This window comes from Martes martes (genome assembly GCF_963455335.1).
Source record: "Martes martes genome assembly, chromosome: 1".
In the NCBI taxonomy this organism is placed as follows: Eukaryota; Metazoa; Chordata; class Mammalia; order Carnivora; family Mustelidae; genus Martes; species Martes martes.
In genome coordinates this window covers 210,608,745-210,628,135 of record NC_137888.1, presented here as the reverse complement: position 1 = coordinate 210,628,135, position 19,391 = coordinate 210,608,745, and the positions used below count along the sequence as shown (strand labels likewise).

General features: G+C 40.7%; 1 protein-coding gene across 1 annotated transcript; it reads right to left on the bottom strand.

Annotated features, from left to right (window-relative positions):
* Positions 1-10,870: 10,870 nt before the first annotated feature.
* LOC308349641 (olfactory receptor 7E178-like) lies at positions 10,871-11,845 on the bottom strand (the record flags this gene model as incomplete). The annotated part of the gene is made up of 1 exon (XM_080814425.1): positions 10,871-11,845. Exon 1 carries the CDS (start codon positions 11,699-11,701, stop codon positions 10,871-10,873), a length of 831 nt encoding a protein of 276 aa, XP_080670551.1. The 5' UTR covers positions 11,702-11,845.
* Between the last annotated feature and the right edge of the window lie 7,546 nt (positions 11,846-19,391).

The window sequence follows — 19,391 nt, the reverse complement described above, 5'->3', positions numbered from 1 at the left end:
TCCCTCTCTAAAAAGAGAAAGAAAGAAAGAAAAGAAAAGAAAAGAAAAGAAAAGAAAAGAAAGGGAGAGAGAGAGGGTGGAAATGGTAAAATGTGTCTCAGTTAAGTGCAGTAAGATTTGCCTCCCTTTCTCTTTTCCTCTCTTTTAATTTTCATCTCTGTGGAAATCTCCAGTAATGTTTAAATGTAGATTGTATTAAGTGGAAAATGATAGGTCTCATAGAAAATCTGTGGCATAGATACAGAAAAGCACTGTTTTATTTTTCATCCAGATCTATGAAACATCACTGGAAGGAAGCAAACCACACAATGCATGGAACCCACATTGTCTATGCCCCATTTCTGAGAACCAAAGAAGGGTGCATTCAATATTTCACAGAGATCACTGGTGTTCTTGTAGCCTACACTGTGCCAAGCAAAGTATAAGCTCTGGGAAATCAGAAATGACTGTGATTCAGTTGCTTCCCTCCAAACACTCAGTATCTACCTGCATAAGGACCAAAAAAGAAGTTCTCTCAGGATCTAGGGAAAACAGAACCTTCTGATCACAGGATATTTTAGTTGGATAGATGGTGCTTAGCCTTGATAATGACAGTAACAACCACAACAATACCCCAAATTTACCTTATCCTTACTATATGCATCTAACATATTTAGTTACATGGTCAGTGCTATCTTAATTCTTGCTCAGTACAGTTGTATAAACTGGCTCAAAGACATTAAGAACTCACCCAGTGTCATATAGATGAAAGTAGAGCAGATAAGATTCCAAATTAAGTGGTGGGTCTCTGAGGTGCATGAACTGACTTGTTTCTTCTCTTTCACTGCACTTCGGCGAGTTTCAGCAGAAGTCCAGAGGTCTTCTCCAAAATTGCTAAGATAATCTTGCAACAGTTTTTTATCTCCTGACTAAGAATGGAATCTAACATCCTGACCCCATATCTCCCTTAGAGATCAAGGGGGCCTAAATTATAGGAATGGGGGAGGACGTGGAATATGAAGCAAAATCTGAGAGCTGAGGCAAGAAAGAGAGCTACCCTGAATTGTCATGAGCTGACTCTTTATGATCTCTACCTTCATCTCAGCCATCTTTTCTACAGTTGATGCAGCAGGTGACACTAACGGCTCTCTGGTGTCTTCTAGCATGAACAGCCAAACGGGAAGAGCACAGCGAGGGGAGGTCGTTGCCTGGAGTAACAGGAAAGGGACGTATGAATTGGATAGGCAGGAGAGAATACTGTCTGGGTAGCCTGTGAACAGTCTCACTGTCTGCATTCAAACCTGAATTCATCCCCTGTCTACCCCAGGATCTGGAAAAACTTAAAAAGCTTCTGCATAGCAAAGGAAGCAATCAACAACACTAAAAGGCAACTATGGAATGGGAGACGATATTTGCAAATGCCATATCTGATAAAGGCTTAGTATCCAAAATATATAAAGAACTTATGACACTCAACAGCCCAAAAACAAATAATCCAATTAAAACATGAACAGAAAAAATAAAAAATAAAAAAAATAAAAAATAAAACGTGAACAGAAGGGGCACCTGCGTGGCTCAGTGGGTTAAGCCTCTGCCTTCAGCTCAGGTCATGATCTCAGGGTCCTGGGATCGAGCCCCGCATCAGGGTCTCTGCTCAGCAGGGAACCTGCTTTGTCCTCTCTCTCTCTGCCTACTCGTGATCTCTCTCTGTCAAATAAATAAATAAAATCTTTTTAAAAAATAAAATAAAATAAACATGAACAGAAGACACAAATAGATAATTTTCCAAAGAAGACATACAGATGGCCAACATTGCTCATCGTCAGGGAAATGCAAATCAAAACTACAATAAGATATTACTTCACACCTGTCAGAGTGGCTAAAATCAACAATACAAGAAACAAGAGTTGGTGAGGATGTGGAGAAAAAGGAACACTCATGTTCTGTTGGCAGGAATGCAAACTGGTGCAGCCACTCTGGAAAACAGTATGAAGGTTCCTCAGAAAGTTAGAAATAGAACTACCCTATGATCCAGTAACTGCACTATTAGGTATTTACAAGACACAAAAATATTGATCCATGGGGCAACTGGGTGGTTCAATCATTAGGCATCTGCCTTGTGCTCAGGTCATGATCTCTGAGTCCTGAGATCAAGTCCTGCATCAGGCTTACCACTCAGCAGGAAGCCTGCTTCTCTCTTCCCCACTCCCCCTGCTTGTGTTCCCTCTCTTGCTGTCTCTCTCTCTCTCTCTGTCAAATAAATAAATAAAGTCTTTAAAAAAAATACTGATTCAAAGGGATACATGCACTCTGATGTTCATAGCAGCATTATCAACAACAGTGTTGTTGGGAAACAGCCCAAGTGTCCATCGATTGATGAATGCAAAAGGAAGATGTGCTGTATGTATACAATAGAATACTACTCAGCCACCAAAGGAATGAGATTTGCAATGGAGCTAGAGAGTACTATACTAAGCAAAATAAGTCAGTCAGAAAAAGACTACTACCATATGATTTCACTCATATATGGAATTTAAGAAACAAAACAAACTATTAAAGGGGGGGGGAAAGAGAGAGAGAGAGGAAAACCAAGAAACAAACTCCTAACAAACTGATGGTTACCAGAAGGGAGGTGGGTGGGGAGAGGGGGAAATGGGTGAAGGGATTAAGGAGGGACTTGTCTTGATGAGCACTGGGTGATATATGGAAGTGTTGACTCAACATATTGTACAACTGAAACTAATAGTACACTGTATGTTAACTAACTGCAATTAATTTTTTTTATTATGTTGGTCACCATGCAGTATATCACTAGTTTTTGATGTAATGTTCCATGATTCATTTGAGTATAACACCCAGTGCTCCATGCAATACATGCCCTCTTAACACCCACCACCAGGCTATCCCATCCCCTTAGCCCTTCCCTTCTAAAACCCTCAGGTTGTTTCCTGGTGTCCACAGTCTCTCATGGTTCAACTCCCCCCTGATTCCCACAACTCTTCATTTTTCCCTCCCTTCTCCTAACTGCAATTTAAATAAAAACTTTTTTTTAAAGGGGGAGTTGAACACAAAAATAAATAAATAAAATCTGGAAGTGAAAAAAAATATGTGAAAAAAAATATTATGCTCCTATCCTTATCTCTGAAATGATGATATTAGATGCTGCTGTCTTTCTAGGGGTGGAAATGCAGATAAAAGTTTGCAAACCATGTAGAAAATTTATCTCAGTGTCTGGCACATGGAGTCCCAAGCTAATGGTTTGCAACATTGTGTTTACTGACATCATTCCATCCTCACCATCATCATCACCTTCATGATCATCTGGAGGACTTAGGGAACAGTTAAAAAGGACCTCTTTCCTGTTCTGATGGGAAGATGCCCAGGAGAAATAGAACTAGCATGAGACAAAAATAGAAATCTAAATAGGAGTGCTAGGGTCCCTGCCAGAACCAACACCACTAGGTCTTCATAGGGCTTTGCGCTGAATCTTTGCATTTTGGTCCCCTCCTGTCTGGCTATCCCAACTGCCCCAGTGGTCTGCTGAGGAGGGAATAATGCTCTCCCTGTCACTGCTGCATTCAGTCACTCCCACTGTACTTCCTACTCACTGGTCTGTACTGTGCCTCTGCTGGAGGAGGATGGAGGATTGCAGAGCTGGCTGCCTCTCCCCTGTCTGGAGCTGGGTGAGGACTGAGGCTTTGTTTCCAGGACTGGCAGGAAGACAGATGCCGGTATGGGTGTCCTCAAGCAGACAGCTCTGGGAGGAGGAGACACATGTATGGAGCCCAGTGACCTGGGACTGACAACTAAAAGGCTGGGAAGCACAGGCTGATTGTTTACAGTTGAGGGCTCAAAGCACTTGGCACATAATTAGCCAGATTGGTCCACGTTCTCCCAATCTCTAAGGACTTGCTATTATTAATTGACGGAGAAAAGTGAATGTACTGGGTGGGGGGTGGTATCTAAACCCCATCCTCTTCTCAGGAAGAAGCTGACTTCTATTCCTCATTTCTGACTTCCAAGTTACTTATCTCATCATAAAATTCAGACACATTTTTTCAACTACAGAGAGCAACATATGACATATCTGTACAGCCACTGACTTAATCAAGTAATTTAGAGATAATTAGGTCTTCTATACCAGGAATCTTATTGAGGGTGCCTGGGTGGCTCAGTGAGCTAAGCCTCTGCCTTCGGCTCAGGTCATGATCCCAGGGTCCTGGGATCGAGCTCCACACGGGCTCTCTGCTCAGTGGGGAGCCTGCTTCCTCCTCTCTCTCCATCTGCCTGTGTGCCTAATTATTATCTCTGTTTGTCAAATAAATAAATAAAATCTTTAAAAAAAAATCTTATTAATTTGGGGCACCTGGGTGGCTCAGTGGGTTAAAGCCTCTGCCTTCAGCTCAGGTCATGATCCCAGGGTCCTGGGATTGAGCCCCACATCGGGCTCTCTGCTCCATGGAGAGCCTGCTTTCTCCTCTCTCTCTCTGCCTGCCTCTCTGCCTACTTGTGATCTCTGTCTGTCAAGTAAATAAATAAAATCTTAGAAAAAAAATCTTATTCATTCATCCGTTGAAGGGCATCTTGGTTCTTTCCACAGTTTGGCGACCGGGGCCATTGCTGCTATAAACATTGGGGTACAGATGGCCCTTCTTTTCACTACATCTGTATCTTTGGGGTAAATACCCAGCAGTGCAATTGCAGGGTCATAGGGAAGATCTATTTTTAATTTCCTGAGGAATCTCCACACTGTTCTCCAAAGTGGCTACACCAGTTTGCATTCCCACCAACAGTGGAAGAGGGTTCCCCTTTCTCCACATCCTCTCCAACACACGTTGTTTCCTGTCTTGCTAATTTTGGCCATTCTAACTGGTGTAAGGTGGTATCTCAATGTGGTTTTGATTTGAATCTCCCTGATGGCTAGTGATGATGAACATTTTTTCATGTGTCTGGTAGCCATTTGTATGTCTTCCTTGGAGAAGTGTCTGTTCATATCTTCTGCCCATTTTTTAATATGATTATCTGTTTTGTGTGTGTTGAGTTTGAGGAGTTCTTTATAGATCCTGGATATCAACCTTTTATCTGTACTGTCATTTGCAAATATCTTCTCCCATTCCGTGGGTTGCCTCTTTGTTTTGATGACTGTTTCTTTTGCTGTGCAGAAGCTTTTTATCTTGATGAAGTCCCAGAAGTTCATCTTTGCCTTTGTTTCCTTCGCCTTTGGAGACATATCTTGAAAGAAGTTGCTGTGGCTGATATCAAAGAGGTTACTGCCTATGTTCTCCTCGAGGATTCTGATGGATTCCTGTCTCACGTTGAGGTCTTTTATCCATTTCGAGTTTATCTTTGTGTACGGTGTAAGAGAATGGTCAAGTTTCATTCTTCTACATATAGCTGTCCAGTTTTCCCAGCACCATTTATTGAAGAGACTGTCTTTTTTCCACTGGATATTTTTTCCTGTTTTGTCAAAGATTATTTGACCATAGAGTTGAGGGTCCATATCTGGGCTCTCTACTCTGTTCCACTGGTCCATGTGTCTGTTTTTATGCCAGTACCATGCTGTCTTGGTGATCACAGCTTTGTAGTAAAGCTTGAAATCAGGTAACGTGATGCCACCAGTTTTATTTTTGTTTTTCAACATTTCCTTAGCAATTCGGGGTCTCTTCTGATTCCATACAAATTTTAGTAATATTTGCTCCAGCTCTTTGAAAAATACTGGTGGAATTTTGATTGGAATGGCATTAAAAGTATAGATTGCTCTGGGCAGTATAGACATTTTAACGATGTTTATTCTTCCCATCCAAGAGCATGGAATGGTCTTCCATCTTTTTGTGTCTTCTTCAATTTCTTTTAGGAGTGTTCTGTAGTTCCTCGAGTACAGATCTTCGCAAATCAATCAATGTGATAGAACAAATCAATAAGAGAAGAGAGAAGAACCACATGATCCTCTCAATTGATGCAGAAAAAGCTTTTGACAAAATCCAGCATCCGTTCCTGATTAAAACGCTTCAAAGTATAGGGATAGAGGGAACATTCCTGAACTTCATCAAATCTATCTATGAAAAACCCACAGCAAATATCATCCTCAATGGGAAAAAGCTTGCAGCCTTCCCATTGAGATCAGGAACACGACAAGGATGCCCACTCTCACCACTCTTGTTCAACATAGTATTAGAAGTCCTAGCAACAGCAATCAGACAACAAAGAGAAATAAAAGGTATCCAAATTGGCAAGGAAGAAGTCAAACTCTCTCTCTTCGCAGATGACATGATTCTTTATATAGAAAACCCGAAAGACTCCACCTCCAAACTACTAGAACTCATACAGCAATTCAGTAATGTAGCAGGATACAAAGTCAATGTCCAGAAATCAGTGGCTTTCTTATACACTAACAATGAAAATACAGAAAGACAAATTAGAGAATCGATTCCATTTACTATAGCACCAAAAACCATAAGATACCTCGGAATAAACCTAACCAAAGAGGTTAAAGATCTGTACTCGAGGAACTACAGAACACTCCTAAAAGAAATTGAAGAAGACATGCAAGTTATTTTTGAATGAAATGTCTGATGAAATTCAAGTGTCCTCCACCTTGGCTGCACATTGGACTGACCTGGGGTGCTGTTAAAAAACTGATCAAGTTCTTTTTACTCTCCAGTCCAATTAAATCTTAATTGGTGGCAGTGGGACTCAGGCATGAGGATTTTTAAAGTGTATCAGATGTTTCAAACAAAAAGCCAAAAATGAGAACCAGTGACATACATTCTCTCATACAACCTGCATCAATAGATTTGATCAAAGCCAAAGTTTTACAGGAAATAGACAGGACAGAAAGGGAGATATCACAACTAACACCAAGGAAGTAGAAACAATCATCAGAAGTTATTATCAACAGTTATATGCCAATAAGCTAAGCAACCTAGATGAAATGGATGCATTCCTGGAAAACTATAAACTCCCAAAATTGAACCAGGAAGAAATTGACAACCTAAATAGACCAATATCTAGTAACGAGATTGAAGCAGTGATCAAAAACCTCCCAAAAAACAATAGCCCAGGACATGACCGATTCCCTGGGGAATTCTACCAAACTTTCAAAGAAGAAATAACACCTATTCTCCTGAAGCTGTTTCAAAAAATTGAAGCAGAAGGAAAACTTCCAGACTCTTTTTATGAAGCCAGCATTACCCTGATCCCCAAACCAGGCAAAGACCCCACCAAAAAGGAGAATTTCAGACCAATATCCCTGATGAATATGGATGCTAAGATTCTCAACAAGATCCTAGCAAACAGGATCCAACAGCACATTAAAAAGATTATCCACCATGACCAGGTGGGATTCATCCCTGGGTTACAAGGATGGTTCAACATTTGCAAATCAATCAATGTGATAGAACAAATCAATAAGAGAAGAGAGAAGAACCACACGGTCCTCTCAATTGATGCAGAAAAAGCATTTGACAAAATCCAGCATCCGTTCCTGATTAAAATACTTCAAAGTATAGGGATAGAGGGAAATTTCCTGGGCTTCATAAAATCTATCTATGAAAGACCCACAGCAAATATCATCCTCAATGGGAAAAAGCTTGCAGCCTTCCCATTGAGATCAGGAACACGACAAGGATGCCCACTCTCACCACTCTCGTTCAACATAGTATTAGAAGTCCTAGCAACAGCAATCAGACAACAAAGAGAAATAAAAGGTATCCAAATTGGCCAGGAAGAAGTCAAACTCTCTCTCTTCGCAGATGACATGATTCTTTATATGGAAAACCCGAAAGACTCCACCCCCAAACTACTAGAACTCATACAGCAATTCAGTAATGTGGCAGGATACAAAGTCAATGTACAGAAATCAGTAGCTTTTTTATACACTAACAATGAAAATACAGAAAGGCAAATTAGAGAATCGATTCCATTTACTATAGCACCAAGAACCATAAGATACCTGGGAATAACCTAACCAAAGAGGTAAAGGATCTGTACTTGAGGAACTACAGAACACTCATGAAAGAAATTGAAGAAGACACAAAAAGATGGAAGACCATTCCATGCTCTTGGATCAGAAGAATAAACATTGTCAAAATGTCTATACTGCCTAGAGCAATCTATACTTTTAATGCCATTCTGATCCAAATTCCACCGGTATTTTTCAAAGAGCTGGAGCAAATAATCCTAAAATTTGTATGGAATCAGAAGAGACACCGAATCACTAAGGAAATATTGAAAAACAAAATAAAACTGGTGGCATCACATTACCTGATTTCAAGCTTTACTACAAAGCTGTGATCACCAAGACAGCATGGTACTGGCATAAAAACAGACACATAGGGGCGCCTGGGTGGCTCAGTGGGTTAATGCCTCTGCTTTCGGCTCAGGTCATGGTCCCAGGGTCCTGGGATCGAGCCCCGCATCGGGCTCTCTGCTCAGCAGGGAGCCTGCTTCCTCCTCTCTCTCTGTCTGCCTCTCTGCCTACTTGTGATCTCTGTCTGTCAAATAAACAAATAAAATCTTAAAAAAAAAAAAAAAAACAGACACATAGACCAGTGGAACAGAGTAGAGAGCCCAGATATGGACCCTCAACTCTATGGTCAAATAATCTTTGACAAAACGGGAAAAAATATCCAGTGGAAAAAAGACAGTCTCTTCAATAAATGGTGCTGGGGAAACTGGACAGCTATATGTAGAAGAATGAAACTCGACCATTCTCTTACACTGTACACAAAGATAAACTCAAAATGGATTAAAGACCTCAACGTGAGACAGGAATCCATCAGAATCCTAGAGGAGAACATAGGCAATAACCTCTTTGATATCAGCCACAGCAACTTCTTTCAAGATATGTCTCCAAAGGCAAGGAAACAAAAGTGAAAATGAACTTTTGGGACTTCATCAAGTTCAAAAGCTTCTGCACAGCGAAGGAAACAGTCAACAAAACAAAGAGGCAACCCAGAATGGGAGAAGATATTTGCAAATGACAGTACAGACAAAAGGTTGATATCCAGTATCTATAAAAAACTCCTCAAACTTGACACACACAAAACAGACAATCACATTAAAAAATGGGCAGAAGACATGAACAGACACTTCTCCAATGAAGACATACAAATGGCTATCAGACACATGAAAAAATGTTCATCATCACTAGCCATCAGGGAGATCCAAATCAAAACCACATTGAGATACCACCTTACACCAGTTAGAATGGCCAAAATTAGCAAGACAGGAAACAACGTGTGTTGGAGAGGATGTGGAGAAAGGGGAACCCTCTTCCACTGTTGGTGGGAATGCAAACTGGTGTAGCCACTTTGGAGAACAGTGTGGAGATTCCTCAGGAAATTAAAAATAGATCTTCCCTATGACCCTGCAATTGCACTACTCGGTATTTACCCCAAAGATACAGATGCACTGAAAAGAAGGGCCATCTGTACCCCAATGTTTATACAGCAATGGCCCCGGTCGCCAAACTGTGGAAAGAACCAAGATGCCCTTCAACGGACGAATGGATAAGGAAGATGTGGTCCATATACACTATGGAGTATTATGCCTCCATCAGAAAGGACGAATACCCAACTTTTGTAGCAGCATGGACAGAACTAGAAGAGATTATGCTGAGTGAAATAAGTCAAACAGAGAGAGTCAAGTATCATATGGTTTCACTTATTTGTGGAGCATAACAAATAATATAGAGGACAAGGATAGATGGAGAGGAGAAGGGAGTTGAGGGAAATTGGAAGGGGAGGTGAACCATGAGAGACTGTGGACTCTTAAAAACAACCTGAGGGTTTTGAAGGGGCGGGGAGTGGGAGGTCGGAGGTACCAGATGGTAGATATTAGGGAGTGCACCGATTGCATGGAGCACTGGGTGTGGTGCAAAAACAATGAATACTGTTATGCTGAAAAGAAATAAAAAATTTAAAAAATAGACGTGACAGTGAGAATGGGTGAGAATATATTTTATTTTTTATTTCAATTCAATTAATTAACATTTAATGTTTAATTGATTTCGGAATAGAGATCAGTGAGTTATCAGCCTTATATAATTCTCAGAGCTCATTACATCATGTGCCATCCTGAATGTCCATCACCCAGTTACCCTATACCCCAATCCCTCCCCTCTAGCAACCCTCAGGTTGTTTCTTTTTTTTTTAAGATTTTATTTATTTGACAGACAGAGATCAAAAGTAGGCAGAGAAGCAGACATGTCGAGAGAGAGGAGGAAGCAGGCTCCCTGCTGAGCAGAGCACCCGATGTGGGGCTCGATCCCAGGAACTTGGGATCATGACCTGAGCCAAAGGCAGAGGCTTTAACCCACTGAGCCACCCAGGTGCCCCAACCCTCAGTTTGTTTCTTATCATTAAGAGTCTCTTATGGTTTGTCTCCCTCTTTGATTTCATCTGGTTTGATATTTTTCCCCTCTTCTATGATTCTGTGTTTTGTTTCTTAAATTCCACATATCAGTGAGATAGTATGATAATTGATTTCTCTGACTGACTTATTTCACTTACTATAACACCCTCTAGTTCCACCCATATATTTGCAAGTGACAAGATTTCATTTTTTTGATGGCTGAGAAGTACGCCAGAGAATATATTTTAAAAGACAGTTTGAATTTCTACAGGACAACTGCGTCGTAGGTTACAAATATAGAAGATTCCACAGGTTTAGTAAGATTCAATTGTGCAGTGATTTTGCCATACATAGAGTCCCAGAATATTCCCTTAATTCCATCAAAGATGTGCCAAGATAAGCAATATTCAGATATGACAAATCAGGAGGAATAGGAACCCTGAGCTACCAAAATTATATGACCAAAGAGGCAGATTGACAATTTCATGTTTGGTTCTGCAATCATTTACAATTGACAGACAAAAAAAAAAGTCAACGACTAAACTGTTCTGTTGGGGAGCCTCTGCAAAGCCCTCTTGACATCCCCATTCCTCAGGCTGTAGATGAAGGGGTTCAGCATAGGGGTGACAACAGTGTACATCACCGAGGCCACTGCACCCTTTCTGAGGGAGGAGGAGATGGATGAACTGAGGTACACTCCAATGGCTGTTCCATAAAACAAGCAAACAACCAGCAGGTGGGAGCTACAGGTAGAAAAGGCTTTGTACTTCCCACCTGGGGATGGGACTCTCAGAATGGAGGAAACAATTCGTGTATAGGAACAAAGAATCCCTGAGAGGGGAACACCACCAAAGATGGCACCAATAAAATACATTAGTATGGTGTGGGTGGAGATATCAGAGCAGGCCAGGTGGAAGAGTTGAGGTGCATCACAGAAGAAATGATGAATTTCCACATTTGTGCAGAAGGTAAGTTGGGACACCATCAAACAATGAATCTGAGAGTCTAAAAGGCTGCCAAAAAATGACATCAGGACCAACAAGCTACAGAGGCGTGGGTTCATGATGACTGAATAGTTCAGAGGGTGACAAATGGCCACAAACCGGTCATAGGCCATGACAGCCAGGAGCAGATCGTCCAAACACCCAAAAAGGAAAAAAAAGGACACCTGAGTTAGGCAGCCTGCATAGGTGATAGACTTGCTGTGTGTTTGAATGTTCACCAGCATCTTGGGGATGGTCGTGGTGCTGAAACCAATATCAGCCAAGGACAGGTTGGAGAGGAAGAAGTACATGGGCGTGTGGAGGTGGGAGTCAGAGCTGACAGCCAGGATGATGAGCAGGTTCCCAAGCAAGGTGACCAGGTACATGGACAGGAACAGCCCAAAGAGAATGGGCTCCAGTTCTGGATCATCTGAGAAGCCCAGGAGAAGGAATTCTGAGACAGCTGTTAGATTCTGTGGTTCCAGGCAGGTGGGACACCTCTCAAAAGAGAAGAGAGTATTGATAAAACAAAACAAGTGTAGAGACACCCAGCTACATGCGCCTATTTTGAGTCAAGCAATTCGCACTTGCCCAGCGTACATCCCATTACCTTCAGCAACATTTCTCAATTGTAAACTCTTCTTAGAACTCTTTCCTTACTGGTGTCTGAGCTATTCACCTGTTTCTATATATACCCACTATGAAGGCATTGAGCCAAAGAATGTTAGAGAAACACACAAATGTACAAACGTAGAAATACTTAGTTATACTTGGCTTCAGAACTTATATTTGTTGCCAGCAAAAATTGAGTTTTCTTCATTTCCCTGCATGATCCCGATCCCCGGCATTTCAGCTGCCCAAAGACAAACACTGTCGTGAATGTGGTAGATATATTTTCCTTTCAATGTTTCCATAATATTAGTACTGATTTATGCATCCATAAACAGTTTTCTTAAAAACTTACTTAATGCTATAATAATACACATATTGTTTCCTGAGTTCTCACTTACCACAATAATGTGTTTTAAGTGTCTGTGAAGTATATCCATCTATTTCAAGCACTTCAAAAGTGGCATAGTATTACGTGAAAGATGAATTTATTATCTCTTAATTTCTTATTACAATATTCCCTTTTTAAAAAAATTATTTATTTATTCTGAGAGACACACAGAGAGAGTACAAGCAGGAGGAGGTAGAGGGAGAGAGAGAACCTGAAGCTGGCTTCACACTCAGCACAGAGCCCAATGTGGGGCTCCATCTCAGGACTCTGAGATCATGACCTGAGCTGAAATCAAGAGTTGGACACTTAACTGACTGTGCCACCCGGGTGTCCCTTTTAGAATATTCCTAATAAATTCTTGGGCCCACCTCCATATTACACAAATGAGAATTTCTATAATGTATAAGCATAAAAGATGAAAACAGTGTAAAAAAATCAATATATGTACAATTTTAGTATTAATTATCTACATTTGTTTTCCTAATAGAAGGTATAGACAAAATCAACTTCATGCTTTTATTATCAAGGTATAGAATCAGAAAGTTCCCCGAAGTCTTTGTTCCAGTGGTCTTTCCATGATAAATACACAGGAAAGTGCCTACCTTGGATAAGGAATAATATTTTTATATCACAGATTTCCAAAATAGGCTGCAAAATCCATTACTGTTCATAGAAAATCTTATGATCTATAATATTCATGTAGTAAAGGCCCCTGCAAACCACTTATCCCAATTCCCTAATTCACAGATGAACTCACAGAATCCCAAGACAAGGAATTGTTGGTCCTGTTTCTGTTTGCTCATCTGGAACTAAAGCATGTTTGAAAAGAAAGCAACCATTCTACACTCGTGGAGGTACGTAGCCCTGGGTGGGAATCAGACTAAACATGGAGTATATGTCCACATCCCAACCTCTCTGTGCTATTATCCTCCATCTAGAAATGCGGAGAATATCATCCATATCAAGATACGTGTGGCATCTAAAAGAAGTTTGCACCCAATAAGTACTCACTCATGGTTTGTAAATCAGAATTGCATTGCTACTGGAATTGTGGGTTTATTGGTGAAACCCAATCCTGAGAAATGTTTAATGACTTTTATTATATATCAGAAAGGTAGAATCCTATCATATCCCAGGAAACTCATTCAAGAATGCATGGAAATTGGGGTGCCTGGGTGACTCCATTAGTTAAGTGTCCAGCTCTTGATTTTGGCTCTGGTTATGATCTCAGGTTTAAGGGATCAAGTCTGGCCCCCACCAACTCTCCCTCTCTAAAAGAATATAAAGAAAAGGAAGAGGAAAGAAAGAAAGAAAGAAAGAAAGAAAGAAAGAAAGAAAGAAAGAAAGAAAGAAAGAAAAAAAAGAGAGGGTGGAAGTGGTAAAATGTGTCTCAGTCAAGTGCAGTAAGATTTGCCTCCCTTTCTCTTTTTCTCTCTTTTAATTTTCGTCTTTATGGAAATCTCCAGTAATGTTTAAATGTAGATTCTATTAGATGGAAAATGATAGGTCTCTTAGAAAATCTGTGGCATAAATACAGAAAAGCACTGTTTTATTTTTCATCCAGATCTATGAAACATCATTGAAAGGAAGCAAACCACCCAATGCATGGAATCCACGCTGTCTATGCACCGTTTCTGAGAACCAAAGAAGAGTCCATTCAATATTTCACAGAGATCACTGGTGTTCTTGTAGCCTACACTGTGCCAAGCAAAGTATAAGCTCTGGGAAATCAGAAATCACTGTGATTCAGTTGCTTCCCTCCAAACACTCAGTATCTACCTGCATAAGGACCAAAAAAAAATTTCCCTTCAAACATTCAGTATCTACCTGCATAAGGACCAAAAAAAAGTTCTCTCAGGATCTAGGGAAAACTGAACCTTCTGATCACAGGATATTTTAGTTGGATAGACGGTGCTTAGCCTTGATAATGACAATAACAACCACAACAACACCTAAAATTTACCTTATCCTTACTATATGCATCTAACATATTTAGTCACAAGTCCAGTGCTCGTCTTAATTCTTGCTCAGTACAGTTGTATAAACTGGCTCAAAGACATTAAGAACTCACCCGGTGTCATATAGATGAAAGTAGAGCAGATAAGATTCCAAATTAAGTGGTGGGTCTCTGAGGTGCATGAACTGACTCGTTTGTTCTGTTCCCCTGCACTTCAGAGAGTTTCAGCAGAAGTCCAGAGGTCTTCTCCAAAATTGCTAAGATAATCTTGCAACAGTTTTTTATCTCCTGACTAAGAATGGAATCTAACATCCTGACCCCATATCTCCCTTAGAGATCAAGAGGGCCTAAATTATAGGAATCGGGGAGGACGTGGAATATGAAGCAAAATCTGAGAGCTGAGGCAAGAAAGAAAGCTACCCTGAATTGTCATGAGCTGACTCTTTACGATCTCTACCTTCATCTCAGCCATCTTTTCTACAGTTGATGCAGCAGGTGACACTAACGGCTCTCTGGTGTCTTCTAGCATGAACAGCCAAACGGGAAGAGCACAGCGAGGGGAGGTCGTTGCCTGGAGTAACAGGAAAGAGAGGTGTGAATTGGATAGGCAGGAGAGAATACTGTCTGGGTAGCCTGTGAACAGTCTCACTGTCTGCATTCAAACCTGAATTCATCCCCTGTCTACCCCAGGATCTGGAAAAACTTAAAAAGCTTCTGCATAGCAAAGGAAGCAATCAACAACACTAAAAGCAACTATGGAATGGGAGACGATATTTGCAAATGCCATATCTGATAAAGGCTTAGTATCCAAAATATATAAAGAACTTATGACACTCAACAGCCCAAAAACAAATAATCCAATTAAAACATGATCAGAAGACATGAATAGATAATTTTCCAAAGAAGACATACAGATGGCCAACATTGCTCATCGTCAGGGAAATGCAAATCAAAACCACAATTAAGATATTACTTCACACCTGTCAGAGTGGCTAAAATCAACAACACAAGAAACAAGTTGGTGAGGATGTGGAGAAAAAGGAACACTCGTGTTCTGTTGGTGGGAATGCAAACTGGTGCAGCCACTCTGGAAAACAGTATGGAGGTTCCTCAGAAAGTTAAAAATAGAACTACCCTATGATCCAGTAACTGCACTACTGGATATTTACAAGACACAAAAATATTGATCCATGGGGCAACTGGGTGGGTCAATAATTAAGCGTCTGCCTTGTGCTCAGGTCATGATCTCTAAGTCCTGAGATCAAGTCCTGCCTTAGGCTTCCTGCTCAGCAGGAAGCCTGCTTCTCTCTCTCCCACTCCCCCTGCTTGTGTTCCCTCTCTTGCTGTCTCTCTCTCTCTCTCTGTGTCAAATAAATAAATAAAATCTAAAAATATATATATTGATTCAAAGGGAAACGTGCACCCTGATGTTCATAGCAGCATTATCAACTACAGTGTTTTTGGGAAACAGCCCAAGTGTCCATCGATTGATGAATGCAAAAGGAAGATGTGCTGTATGTATACAATAGAATACTACTCAGCCACCAAAGGAATGAGATTTGCAATGGAGCTAGAGAGTATTATACTAAGCAAAATAAGTCAGTCAGAAAAAGACTACTACCATATGATTTCACTCATATGTGGAATTTAAGAAACAAAACAAACTAGCAAAGGAGGGGAAAAAAGGAGAGAGAGAGAGGAAAACCAAGAAACAGACTCCTAACAAACTGATGGTTACCAGAGGGGAGGTGGGTGGAGAGATGGGTGAAATGGGTGAAGGGATTAAGGAGGGACTTATCCTGATGAGCGCTGGGTGATATATGGAAGTGTTGACTCAACATATTGTACAACTGAAACTAATAGTACCCTGTATGTTAACTACCTGCAATTAATTTTTTTATTATGTTGGTCACCATGCAGTACATCACTAGTTTTTGATGTAGTGTTCCATGATTCATAGTTTGCATATAATACCCAGTGCTCCATGCCATACATCCCTTCCTTAATACCCATCACCAGGCTATCCCATTCCCTCATCCCCCTCCCCTCTAAAACCCTCGGGTTGTTTCCTGGAGTCCACAGTCTCTCATGGTTTGTCTCCCCTTCTGATTCCCACCCTGCCTTCATTTTTCCCTTCCTTGAGATACCACCTTACACCAGTTAGAATGGCCAAAATTAGCAAGACAGGAAACAACGTGTGTTGGAGAGGATGTGGAGAAAGGGGAACCCTCTTACACTGTTGGTGGGAATGCAAACTGGTGTAGCCACTTTGGAGAACAGTGTGGAGATTCCTCAGGAAATTAAAAATAGAGCTTCCCTATGACCCTGCAATTGCACTGCTGGGTATTTACCCCAAAGATACAGATGTAGTGAAAAGAAGGGCCATCTGTACACCAATGTTTATAGCAGCAATGGCCACGGTCGCCAAACTGTGGAAAGAACCAAGATGCCCTTCAACGGATGAATGGATAAGGAAGATGTGGTCCATATACACTATGGAGTATTATGCCTCCATCAGAAAGGACGAATACCCAACTTTTGTAGCAACATGGACAGGACTGGAAGAGATTATGCTGAGTGAAATAAGTCAAACAGAGAGAGTCAAGTATCATATGGTTTCACTTATTGGTGGAGCATAACAAATAATATGGAGGACAAGGGTAGATGGAGAGGAGAAGGGAGTTGAGGGAAATTGGAAGGGGAGGTGAACCATGAGAGACTATGGACTCTGAAAAACAACCTGAGGGTTTTGAAGGGGCGGGGGTGGGAGGGTGGGGGAACCAGGTGGTGGGTATTAGGGAGTGCACCGATTGCATGGAGCACTGGGTGTGGTGAAAAAACAATGAATACTGTTACGCTGAAAATAAATAAAAAATTTAATTAAAAAATAAATAAATAAATAAATAAAAACTTTTTAAAAAGGGGAGTTGAACACAAAAATAAATAAATAAAATCAGGAAGTGGAAAAAATATTATGCTTCTATCCTTAACTCTGAAATGATGATAATACATGTTGCTGTCTTTCCGGGGGGTAATGCAGATAAAAGTTTGCAAACTATGTTGAAAATTCATCTCAGTGTCTGGCACATGGAGTCCCAAGCTAAAGGTTTGCTACATTCTGTTTACTGACATCATTTCCATCCTCACCATCATCATCACATTCATGATCATCTGGAGGACTTAGGGAACAGTTAAAAAGGACCTCTTTCCTGTTGTTGGGGGGGGTTTTTTTGAAATTTTAAATCTTTAATATATAATACCCAATCTTCATTATAACCTTAAAGAAAGTCTCTGTTTATACGAAAGGAAAGGGAATTTGAGCATGCTACTATAAAATAAAATCAATTACACACACACACACACACACACACACACACACGCCTTAGGGCTGAGGGAATAAGAAACAAATAAATTATAAGACATGCAGAAAACAAATGGCAAAATATATTCTCTACTCATCAGAAATTATGCTAAATATAAGTGGACTAAGTACCCCACTTCTGATATACATTGACAGAATGGATATATATATACTCTGTATATTACATTCAATTTATATGTATAAAGGCTCAATGCCATGAAAATGAAAGATTGTGAAAAGAATACATAAACCACGCAAAGCACAGAGAGAAAAATATGGAGTTTTATCAATATCAGACAAAGTGGACTTTATGTCAGAACTTGTTCTCCAATATTAGCTTTCTATATTATGGGAATTTGATATTTGGTGCATATATGCTTATAATTGTTATATCCTCTTTCCTGTTCTGATGGGAAGATGCCCAGGAAAATAGAACTAGCATGAGACAAAAATAGAAATCTAAATAAGAGTGCTAGGGTCCCTGCCAGAACCAACACCACTAGGTCTTCATAGGGCTTTGCGCTGAATCTCTGCATTTTGGTCCCCTCCTGTCTGGCTATCCCAACTGCCCCAGTGGTCTGCTGAGGAGGGAACAATGCTCTCCCTGTCGCTGCTGCATTCAGTCACTCCCACTGTACTTCCTACTCACTGGTCTGTACTGTGCCTCTGCTGGAGGAGGATGGAGGATTGCAGAGCTGGCTGCCTCTCCCCTGTCTGGAGCTGGGTGAGGACTGAGGCTTTGTTTCCAGGACTGGCAGGAAGACAGATGCCGGTATGGGTGTCCTCAAGCAGACAGCTCTGGGAGGAGGCGACACATGTATGGAGCCCACTGACCTGGGACTGACAACTAAAAGGCTGGGAAGCACAGGCTGATTGTTTACAGTTGAGGGCTCAAAGCGCTTGGCACATAATTAGCCAGATTGGTCCATGTTCTCCCAATCTCTAAGGACCTGCTATTATTAATTGATGGAGAAAAGTGAATGTACTGGGTGGGGGGTGGTATCTAAACCCCATCCTCTTCTCAGGAAGAAGCTGACTTCTATTCCTCATTTCTGACTTCCAAGTTACTTATCTCATCATAAAATTCAGACACATTTTTTTCCAACTACAGAGAGCAACATATGACTTATATCTGTACAGCCACTGACTTAATCAAGTAATTTAGAGATAATTAGGTCTTCTATACCAGGAATCTTATTGAGGGTGCCTGGGTGGCTCAGTGAGCTAAGCCTCTGCCTTTGGCTCGGGTCATGATCCCAGGGTCCTGGGATCGAGCCCCGCATCGGGCTCTCTGCTCAGTGGGGAGCCTGCTTCCTCCTCTCTCTCTGCCGGCCTCTCTGCCTACTTGTGATCTCTGTTTGTCAAATAAATAAATAAAATCTTTTTAAAAAATCGTGTTGAATTTCAATTTTCTCAGTTAAAATGTATGTCTCTAAGGAGAACTTTCTATTTTTCTTTCTACAGTCCTGGTTTGGGGTTTGGAATTTATACATTGGAGATGTATGGTTTTTGCTGTTTTGAGAGACAGCTCAGGTTTTAATTTTTCTGTTCAGTGATATATGTTATTATATTAGACAATTGTTTATTTTTACATACTTCTCTGGTGATTTGATCCCTTGCTTAAATACTTCAGGGGTTCTCAGAGATCTCTACATTCAAAACGTGGATGATCTCAAGGCTTGGCTGGAAGACAAACTCAGAGTTTGATTTCTCATTAACTGATGTGAAGAAAACTTCAGTATTTACCCAATTAAATTG